At 38.0% G+C, this 11,802-nt stretch overlaps 1 protein-coding gene across 3 annotated transcripts in view; it reads right to left on the reverse strand.

Moving 5' to 3' along the window:
• The window catches only part of ASB5 (ankyrin repeat and SOCS box containing 5), a gene marked incomplete at both ends in the record, with an annotated part of 50,038 nt that overhangs the window by 9,945 nt on the left and 28,291 nt on the right, over positions 1-11,802 (reverse strand). The window contains one exon of one of the 3 annotated variants that reach the window (XM_080710125.1): positions 6,040-6,100. The exons of the other annotated variants lie outside the window; for them this stretch is intronic. Within the exon in view, the coding sequence (XP_080566251.1) occupies positions 6,040-6,100 (61 nt within the window). Of the gene's footprint in view, positions 1-6,039; positions 6,101-11,802 lie in introns of those variants that run through there. 3 annotated transcript variants of the gene reach the window in all.

An 11,802-nucleotide genomic window follows, 5' to 3' on the forward strand; every position in this document is an offset into this window, starting at 1 on the left:
TTTTTTTTTTTTTTTTTTTGGTGGTACTGGGGTTCCTGGAAGCCCTTCTACCTCTGGGCTACACTCCCAGACCTACTTTTTTACATTATTATTTGCAAACAGGGTCTCCTAAACCAGTGCGCATGGCTGGCTTCGAACCTGCGCGATCCTCCTGTTTCTGCCTCCCAAGTGGGGGGATTACAAGCGTGCGCCACCACACCTGGCTTATTCTTTGTTTTGAAACAGGGTCTCATTAAGTTGCAAAGGGCCTCACTAAGTAGCTGAGGCTGGCTGCGAGCCATGATCTCCTGTCTCAGCCTCCCAAATGCTGGGATTACAAGTGTGCGCCACCACACTCACCTTTCTATATAATTTAAGTTATTCACACTCATTGTTCAGAAAGGTGACCCAGGCACTTATCCCATAGAGTAGAAAATTTTATGTTTAACCAAAGGATCTGAAGAAGCAGTTTCCAAATCCAGAGCACCATCGTGTATGCTCTGGACTTGACCTGCCCTAGACTTACTGTATCTAATTGAGTTATTCTCCAAAGACAAGAAAGATTAGTAACCAGTCAGGTTGTACACACACACACACACACACACCTCTATACTTTTATTTCATGAATTTTCAGACAGAGCTAGATTTTTTTTTTTTTTTTTTTTTTTTTTTGGTGGTGGTGATACTGGGGCTCCTGAAAACCCTTCTACCTCTGGGCTACACTCCCAGACCCATTTTTATATTTTTATTTGGAAACAGGGTCTCTTAAGTCAGTGAGGCTGGCTTCAAACCTGCGTGATTCTCCTGTCTCTGCCTCCCAAGCATGGGGATTACAAGCGTGGCCACCACACCCGGCCAAATAGTTTTTTCTTTCATATATTTAGCAGTGACAGCAGCCTGAAGGCTCACCTCCCCATGCCCAGCCTGCTCTGTGGTCCTCCCTGTCCCCATACTCCAATTTGCCTGGCCCTGAACTGTTGGGAGCTATAGTATATTGCCAAGGAGAACGAGGATCTGAGCTTTGAGTCTATAACATGGAGCAAGCCAGGTGGGCCCTTAAAAGGGAGCCCACAGGAGAGGAGAGTCACAGGGGCGGAGTGTCTGAAGTGATGGTAAGGGACTGTGGGAATCACTGAGCCCCTCTTACTCTGCGTTATGGTGATAACACACTGACTTGTCAAGGACCGCCAAGGTTTCTTCTTGTGCCTGCCGCACCCCTCCCGTAGAAAGATCAGCCCCTTCACACTAGGAAGTCTCCTTCTCCTTCTCTCCCCCAGCCCTTTATAGCACCCAGTTGCCACCCAGAGTCACACCCCTCCCATCTCCTTTACCTTGTTCTCACCCAGGTGGGTTTAAAACCAGTAGTTTGGTTTAATACACAGTGAGTTGGTGCACAGTGATTTTCTTGTAATTTAAAAAGGAAAGCACTGTTGGCCCAATTTACTGGGCATGAGACACATTAGAGGTTTTTACATAATTAAATGAGTTGACTATGCACATCAGAAAAAAACTTTTTTCTTGAAAGATGCTGTTGGCTAATAAAGCAACAAAGCAACGAAGACTAGAGAGAAAATCTTCCCAAAGTGTTATGATTATGGTGGCTAATATATCTTACCCCCTTTTAAAATCCATAAGACAATAAACAAAAATATAATTTTTACACTGATGATTGATTCTAGCACCATTTAAATAAAGTCACTTAGCTGTTAGGCATAAATATAAGTTTTATGGAACACATATCTAAAGTTTGTTTAAATAAGTTAGGAAAATTATCAAAAACATAGTTATAGTGGAATGCTGTACATTAGAAACCATATCATTATGAGACCTTTGAAAAGGTCTACATGTGATTCTACTCATGATTTCCTATTATGGTCTTACCACAGAGCTATGCCACCAATGTGATAGCCAAAGAATACCACTGAATAAAATAACAAGCATATATCAGAAGGCAAGTGAAATGAAAAAGTGATCCTGGTGCAGACTTCAGAAGTCAATTGCCAACCATCAATCTTTTTACGGCTACATCGGTATTATAGGATTTCATTGAAAATACAAATCCTAAGGGAAAGGACACAGAGTATGTCTTCTTATTGCTGGTTTATGGGTAACAATTTTAACAGCTAATGTCGAATAGCATGTCCTGTGTGCATAACTGGGTACATAGTTATCTCACTGAGTTCTCACAAGAATGGCTTGAGGTACATACAATTACTGCTTGCCTGTGTGTGTGTGTGTGTGTGTGTGTGTGTGTGTGTGTGTGTGTTAATGAGGATTGAACTCAGGGGCATTCTATCTCTGACCTACACTCCCAGCCCCAAAACATACATTCATCTATTTTGAAGTTTGTTTTAAAAAATAACTGCAGCCTGTCTTTCTAAAAATTCTCAAGTCAATAAAATAAAGACTTTAGCCATTAAGATTGAGAGCTTGAGAGCATGTCTTTATCACCTAGTTATATGTGGGTCAAAGAGGGTCAGTCTATGAATGAGGCACAAACCTACCTTCACTAACAGTCTTTTGGGTACTTATCTTTCTTCTTCTTTTCTTCTTCTCTTCTCTTCCTCTCCTCTCCTCTCCACTCCTCTCGTCTCCTCCTCCCCTCCTCTTCCCCTCCCCTCCCCTCCCCTTCCCTCTCCTCCTCCTCCTCCTCCTCCTCCCTTCCTCCTTCTCCTCCTCCTCCTCCTCTTCTCCTCCTTCCTCTCTCTCTCTCTCTCTCTCTCTCTCTCTCTCTCTCTCTCTCTCTCTCTCTCTCTCTCTCTCCTTCCCTCCCTGCCTCCCTCCCTCTCCCTCCCTCTCCCTTTCTCCACTCTCTCCCTCCCTCTCTCCTTTCCCCTCCTTCCTTTTTTTTCTGGCAGGGTTTTGCTGTTTCTGATGCTAGCCTAGGCTCAATCAGCTCCCCAACTTCAGCCTCCTCAGTAGCTGGTAGCACAAGACTGTATGAACCTCTACACCTCATTATATTATTATTTTTCAAGTATATGTGATTAGTGGGGAAAATCCCAGTGATACAGTTAGGTTTTTAGTTGTGATGTATTTTCTCTTTAAAAATTGTAGAGAGTTGTGGTGGTGCACACCTATAATTTCAAGACTTAGGAGGCCGAAACAGGAGGATCGCAGGTTCAAGGCTAGCCTTAGTAATTTATCAAGACTCTCAGTAACTTCGAGAGACTCTGATTCAAAATAAAAAGAACTAGGGTATATCTCAGAGGTAGAATGCTCCTGGGTTCAATCTTCAGGTACACACAAACACACACACAGTAAAGTATTTTATACATGATAATGCTATAAATTCCTGTAGAGACTATTATTACTGTAATTTATTTCATTGATTTATTATTTTTTTCTAATGGCCCACCAAAATATAATCTCTAGTCTAAGTGACAATTTTATTTTGTTTTATTCTTAGCAAAAGTAGCAGGCCATTGTTGTGACAGATGATGCTAATTGAAATGAGACATTAACAATAATACAGTGAAATTTCAGTCAGAGGACCAAAAGCTACAAATGAGTCTAAATTTTGGCAAAACAATTATCATTAATTTAGTGGGTTTCAAATAAAAGTAAACATCTTAGATCTGTTTCTCAGATACTCTTGGGAGCTTTGTGTTTTTAGTTTTGATTGTGTTTTATTAACAATTTCCTACAATTTAAAAATATAGCCTGTTTTATCAGATTCCCTTTCACTATATTTTTTTCTGCACCCCAATTTCAGGATAAAAAAAATCAATGAGAATTAAGTCTTACCAAGTCTTTGTAAAAATAAAATAAAAAGCAAATTCCTAAATATATCCTACAAATTATATAACTCCCACTCAGTTTCTTACATGTTTTTCTTGAATCTAAGAACAATGAAAATTGAGATTTAAAATTTAAAACATTGTAAGACTCAAAGGAAGACTAACTTATCTTTTCCCTGTATATAGATAAATGGATGTTCTTTAAAGCATTCTTCTAGCATTATTTCTTGCTTATCTAGAAAAATTTGTAAATCAGACACCTAATTCTTTGAGTTTGCAATTGAATAAAGAATTTTTATATTAGTTTTAGTGCATTACTTATTTGCAGTGTACCACAGTACTATTATATATTCAAAGCAGAATTATAATAATTCACACCATTAAATATATGTTGGCAAGACAAAATTTGGTGAAAAACTAATAATTTATAAAAAACTGGAACATTATGTTCTCACTAACTAAAATTCAAACTTCATTGTTGCAAAAAGTATTCTTCAGGGGTAATGACCATGGCTTGAGTTCTAGCTTCTAAAATGAAATCCAGTGCTTTACAAATCAGACATATTTCTTTTATCATTAACAAGTTCATTGCAGAGTGAAACTAAGAAACTTCAGAACATATATCAGTTTCAATGGGAACATTCATGCAAGAAAAAGAAAAAATTATATTAGCTTTCCAAATAGATTGCCTATGTGAAACCACTGTGTTCAGTTTAATTGGCAGAGCAGTAGCAATTTCATAAGGTTGTAAATAATTGATGCTTAAATACTTGTTTTAATTTAAACCATCACTTGCAACTTTATAATGCTGAGGTTCCCTTTTGTTAATAATGACTTAATAAATTTTATTATCTTTAATTTATCTCTAAAATTAGGAATTATACACTCAATTATATGATGCTGACTCATCATTACTGCCTGTATTTTTCACTCTTATTACCTAACATGACAGTTTACCAGATGCTGGATTGGAAAAAGCCTAAAGAATTCATTCAAAAGTCTTTCAAATTCATTTTGGACCCATTTCTTTCTACTATATCAGGAGACTTTTAAGGGGCAACAAGCTAACAATATTCATGACCCAGGCTACTGGTATTTCTCCCAGCCAGCTCACCTCTTCTGCATTCTAATGTGTTTGTTCCCAAAAATGATCTTATTAGTCTTCTGAACAACTTTGACATTACTTGCTGGTGCTTTAGAAAGTAATAGAGAGCAACAGAGAGAGAAAGAGAGAAGGAAAATTATTATTTAGAAAATGGTCACACTAGCAGGACGTGATGGTGCACGCTTGTAATCCTAGTACTTGGGAGGCTGACAAAGGAGGATTGCAAGTTCACAGCTAGCCTCAGCTACTTAGTGAGACCTGGTTTCAAATAAAAGAAATAAAAATAGGTCTTGGGGTGTAGACTAAAGGTAGAATGCCCCTGGGTTCAATCCCCAGTACCACACACAAAAAAAAGAGAGGAAAGAAAGAAAGAAAGAAAGAAAGAAAGAAAGAAAGAAAGAAAGAAAGAAAGAAAGAAAGAAAGAGAAAACAGTCACATGCGAATCAAAATAAAGCACTGCTGCTACATTTTTTCCTAAAGTAATAAATAAGAAATAAGCTATATCATTATATGAAAGAAACAATTTATAGAACATGCATACCACCCTAGAAAAAAATCTTTTGTTTTGAATTCTGTTAGCTTAGTGCCCAAGCAACTCTACCCTGTTTTCTGCCTTATAACTTCTTAGAAAAATTTCTACACTTAATCTGGTACCACGTGAGAATCAAAGGAGACTGGATCACATTCCAATTTCTGTTTGAAATATCTTTGCCCTTCCCTATATCTCCCCTTTGAAATATAAAATTTAGCAATTAAGGATTTCTATTTCAATATGTGAAATACCAAATAACGTGCAATATGGATAAGTTTTATGTCAGACTTACAAGCTTTCTCAAAATCAAAGAAAATATAAATATCCCATCTACAACAGTTTAGTAGACTTACAGTTGTGTTGGACTTTAATCAAGTATCTAGAATAAAAGCATCAAAACCCTACTAAAACATTTTCTATTTCACTCTTACGGATAAATTATTCAGCGTGAAATTGTTTTACAAAATATCTGTAACTTTCATCACAGTGAGCAAATGCTACTGTTATGGTCTCTGTAGCTACACAAGAGGTGGCTAACTATATTTAGAAACAGCAACAGTCCCCAGACATCTGCCATATAATTTACAAGGCCAGAACTTGCCTGTTTGTAAACATCATACTGCTTAAGCAAAAACATTTGTGGCTTAAAATGCGCATAGTTTTGTAAGCGTCTATATCATACCTAAGTCACCATCTCCCCATGGCACCTCGAGCCAACCACTGTTGAGGTAGACCCGACTCATCTCCCTTTTCATCAGCATGAAAAAACATCTCTTGTCCTTTGCTAGTTCTGTACAGTTATTTAAGGAGCCCCAAGCTGCTTGTAATATGACCGTCCACCTCCAAAACATACACAACTTCTGAAAATCTACTTTATTTTCAAAATTGCTTTTCCTTATTGATTTTTCCTCTTTATTTGAGAAATTACTTACTGGTCTCTCTCCCTCTCCCTCTCCCCTCCCCGTCCCCCTCCCACCCCCCCCCCTCTCTCTCTCCGAGCAGTATGGGCCCTGCAATTAAATAAAAGCATTCCAACTTGAACTCTGCCTCTAGCTATGGTGGAGATATTTTGTTATTTAGAAAGTCTTTACTTGTTCCCAATCTTAGGACCATCAGCAGAAGTAATATGTGGAGTCACTCAACAGCTAGTTTAAAAGTGATGCAGAGGGTCTTGCTAAATTGCTGAGGCTGGTCTCGAACCTTCCATCTCGGCCTTCCAATTCGGCACTGCTTAAAAAAAAAAATGAGGCCGGGCGTGGTGGCGCACGCTTGTAATCCCAGCGCTTGGGAGGCGGAGACAGGAGGATCACGCAGGTTCGAAGCCAGCCTCGCTGGCTTAAGAGACCCTGTTTCCAAATAAAAAAGTATAAAAAATAGGTCTGGGAGTGTATCCCAGAGGTAGAAGGGCTTCCAGGAACCCCAGTACCACCAAAAAAAAAAAAAAAAAAAAATGAAATTGGGCTAGGGATGAGGTTTAAAGGTAAAATGCCCTTGGGTTCAATTTCCAGTACCAAAACAAAAAAACAGTGATGCAGAAGGCTCTTGGGGCTTAGTCACACCCATTTTTCATTAGTGTTTCCCCAAATAAAAAAAAAACAGGAAACTTATCTCAAACAAGAAAATTCTAAGGAAGTGAGAAAACTTGATATTTTCTTTTTTAATATTTTTCTTTTTTGAAATACTTTCTGGTGCATTGCAATTATACATCATACTGAGGTATAAACTGATGGGAATATACACACACATACACACACACACGCACAACACTTGGTGTGCTTCCCTGGGACCCCACTTCCTCCCTTCTCTTCCTAATACATGTCATTGAGACTGGTATGGATAATAATTTCATATAAGTGCATAGCATTGGTTAAACTGTTACCTTCTACATGTCTCTATTTCCCCGTCTCTCCCCACCCCCCACCCAAACTCCCTCCAGAGCGCCATTGGAGTCTGTACTGCTTTATCTGAGGTCTCTTTTGTTTCCTGATTTTTCTCTAGCTTCCACATATGAGAAGAAACAGTCACTTTCTGAGACTAGCTAATCTCACTTAGCATAATATTCTCAAATTCCCTTTATTTTCTTATAAATGACATAATTTTCTTCTTTATGGTTGAGTAAAATTCCACTTTCACTTCAGTAAAAAGTATTAATACATTTTATACTTCCCTTAGCATAAATATTAAGTCAATTACCTTCCTGACAAGGTAGGTAGATTTACCATGAAGCCAATGCAACTCAAGTTTAGGACCCCTAGCTTGCATGGATCCTTTCTATCGCTCTCATTTCATATTTCATTTTTCTTATAGGAGCCCCCAAAGTGGAGCTTTTTTATAAGCTCCCGTCCTGCCAACATCTGTCCCATCTCTACTCACAAGTTTACAAATAGAGTCATCGGGCATTCATTGGCCTTTATTGTGTGCTGTCAGATGATGAGATTAACAGCCACAGAGATCCTAGAGGACATGGTTAATCAGAGGGAAGTAATGGGTGGTCAAAACCAGTGTCTTCAAGGATGGAGACTATCCTTGTCTTCTTCTCACCACCTCTCTGAAAAGATCATCAGCCAACTCAATTAACTAGTATTGATTACTGGTGTCCTGAGCAGATCATGCTGAACTTGGCCATCAGACAAATCTGAGATTCTCTTCTTTCTTTCTTTCTTTCTTTCTTTCTTTCTTTCTTTCTTTCTTTCTTTCCTTCCTTCCTTCCTTCCTTCCTTCCTTTCTTTCTTTCTTTCTTCTTTCTTTCTTTCTTGTCTAAGGATGAAACTTAGGGGCATTCAACCTCTGAGCTACACCCTCTGCCCTAATTTTTATTCTTTATTTTGAAACCAGGTCTCACTGAGTTGCAGAGGGCCTCACTAAATAGCTGAGGCTGTCCGTGAACTGTGATCCTCCAGGTCTCAGCCTCCCGAATGCTGGGATTACAAGCATGTGCCACCATGCCCGGCTCAAATCTGAGTTTCTATTCAAGAGAGGATAGATACTTGCAGTTAGGTGACCTTTGGCAGTTAACATTTTGAAACTCACTTTTATTATAGCTGTAAAATGACAATTCCACCTACTTCACAGTATTGTGGTTGATGCAAAGAAAGCACTTAGCATAGTACTAAACACATTTAAATATCAAAAATGCAACCCAAATTTCATTGTAAACAATGACTTCCATATGTCTTCCCTATGAACTCAGCCACATCTTTTTTTTTTTTTTTTTTTTTTTTTTGCAGGTCTGGGGGTGGAACCCAGGGGCATTTGACCCATGAGCTACACCTCCTGTCCTATATTTTATTCTTTATTTTGAAACTGGTTCTCACTGAGTTGCAGAGGGCCTCACTAAGTAGCTGAGGCTTTCCGCGAACCGCGATCCTCCAGGTCTCAGCCTCCCAAATGCTGGGATTACAAGCATGCGCCACCATGCCCGGCTTTAGCCACATCTTAAAAACAGAATAGGGAATAATTTATTTAGAATGCATTTAGGATTATGAAGCTTTATTTCATATAATTCCTTTTGCATAAAGTTTGTAGGAGATAGAAACATAAAATGGTCAACATTTAAGGACAATAATAACATTGATATGGATAAATCTATAGCTCTTACTCTGGTCTCTTCCTAGGCTTGTGATATAGCTCAGCGGTAGAGTTTGTCTTGCATGAATAAGGCTCTGTGCTTAATTCTCAAGACACACACGTATCCCTAATCTCTCCAGCAAAGTTCAGCCCCTCTATTTATTTACATTTGCGGTACTGGGGATGGAAGCCAGGAACATTGTACCTCTGAGCTACATCTCCAGCCCTATTTTTATATTTTGAAACAGGGTTTCACTGAGTTGCAAAGGGCCTCACTAAGTAGCTGAGGCTGTACACAAACTTCGATCCTCCTGTCTCAGCCTCCCAAATGCTAGGATTACAAACGTGCACCACCATGCCTGGCTTTCCTCACTTTAAAATATACTTCTGAGCATTCACCTGGATATTTTTCTGACTTCTCAATACATTTCTAAAAGCAAATTTATCATCTTTATCTTAAAAACAGCTATTCCTTTTTTTCCTTTTTGCTTCTCTATTGATTTAGTGTTATAATTTTCTCTTAACACCTGGCAGTAATAACAGGGTCTTTAATTTGAGCACAAAATTTTTCAAAAATCTTATGTACATTGAAAGTCTATGTGTTTCTTTGAAAGGAGACAGTTATTATTACCCTCACTGTTTCGTTTTCATCCTTATTCCCCACTACCAGATCCTCTTCGGTGGAAGCTCAGTTCTAGCATCTACCTACATTTACTCTTGAGAAATTCTCTCCTAGTTCAATAGATAGAAATATCATCCACATGTTGATATTCCTAAATGTACATTTCCAAACCAGTCACATTTTCCAAATTCAAGACTCCCAGCTCCAGCTGGCTATTCAATTTCTCCACTTGGATATCTAAGAAGGCAACTCAATGTAACATGTCCAAAATAAATTCTTGATCTGATACTTCTAAAATCTCCCTGTCAGTTAATGGCAGCTTTACTGACCTAGATGATTCAAAGCTAAATATTCTTTGCATAATCCTGAATTTCTCTCTGTTTCTTACACTCCACAGGCCAACACTTTGGCCTTGACCATTCACACATGATTCAAACTGTGACTATCTCAGTTTCCACTGCGATTACTTCAGTCCACACCATCATTATTATTCCCACTTGACATGCTACCCCTGCTTTTCCAACAGTAGTCCGTGGTAAACTCAGAACTCAGAGCAATAGCCCAGTGTGTGTGTGTGTGTGTGTGTGTGTGTGTGTGTGTGTGTGTGTGTTACTAACATTGAACTTGAACTCAGGGCATCCTACCTCAAGCTACACCCACAGTCCTTTGAAACAAGGTCTCTGTAGATTGCTGAATCTTGCTATCTTACTGAGCCTGTCCCTGAACCTGTGATCCTCCTGTCTCTGCTTCCCAAGTACTGAGATTACAGCCATACGCCACCACTTCTGGCCTGAGCAATTTTTCAAATGTCAGAGTATGATCCCAAATCACTGCAATCATCTACAAGTAAATGGTCCACTTTTTTCAGCCCCTATTGTATAATAACCTCCTACACCAGTGTCTACCATTCTTGTGTATATATTGCTATTGAATTAAACTCTCACAAGCATCTTGACTCCCAGATTGCCCATAGAGTGCCATTTGGAAAATCAAAACAAGGCGCTCTTTTTCTCTGACAGATCCCAAACTATGTGACCATCCCAGATGGCACCATGCTACCACGGTGTGATTTTCACGTTCCTTGCTGAATAAAGTCTAACATATTCATCCTTCACTCGGATATGGATTAGATCTCCCATTTTTGTTTGATATTTAATTTTATCTTCACAGTTCTCCTGTGGAAGCTAGGTTGGACTGTTTTACAAATTCCCTCAAACAAGTGTTTATGTCTTTTCTTTCTTGTTTTATATCATCTTCCCTCATGCAATTCTTTCTTATGGTTTTTCGCAGTCATGTATTGTGGTTTTGTTCTCCTTGCTTTTCCTACTTGACTTATAGGCTAATATGTACCCGTACTATTCCTTTTGCTTTTAATCTGTTTCTTTCCATTTAACCTTATCTCTTGGTCATTGTTCCATGTCACAAAATACAATTCTATCACATTTTAAATGATTACTTCAATGATATTTATTGTGCTGTCATACCATTATTTAGTTGATCATCTATCATATAACGTTTAAGTGCCTTTTGGTTTTAGCAGACCAACAGTGTTATTTATCTCTGTGACTACATCTCATTTTCTGCTTAGAATAAATCCCTAACATTATCATGCATGTCATGAATTTCCTCTTGCAAGACTGGACCTATTTACATTCGCATTAACATCTCTGGGAAAACTTGAACTAAATCTAATAAAAGTTTGCTAAGAATTGTTCTTTTTTCATCAAAGCATGAGTCATGTCCTCTTTATTATATTTTCAATATATTTAAACTTTGTTGAATATTGTATAAAACATATTTTACACAAACTTTATATTGAGCATAGTTTTATAGTTCATTTTCAACTTGTAGAGCCTATAGGAAGGCAGAAGTATGAGTCACCCAGGTGAATTCATTTATGCATTTTTTTTAAGTTTTTTTTTTTTACCATCTTCCACAAATCTATTCTTGCTAATACTTATGGTCTGCTGTACAGTTGAATAATTTACTCTTCATTTGAGATATTACAAGATTCTTTTTTTATTTCTACAATAGTTGCTAATATTCCTCTGAGATGTGACAGTGATGAGACTATTTATTACTGCTTCCCAGAACCTAGAACATAGTTAATACACAATAAAGACTTGTAAAATTGTTTTCTTTGTAGTCAACTACTTTTCATTTATGCTAATATGTTCTCAACTTGACTGTTAATTATACTGTTAAAAAGAAACAAAAAGAAATGTGTTTGGTGTTGGCAGAAAGAATTCAGTTGCT

Source organism: Muscardinus avellanarius, assembly GCF_963383645.1.
Source record: "Muscardinus avellanarius genome assembly, chromosome: 14".
Lineage (NCBI taxonomy): Eukaryota > Metazoa > Chordata > Mammalia > Rodentia > Gliridae > Muscardinus > Muscardinus avellanarius.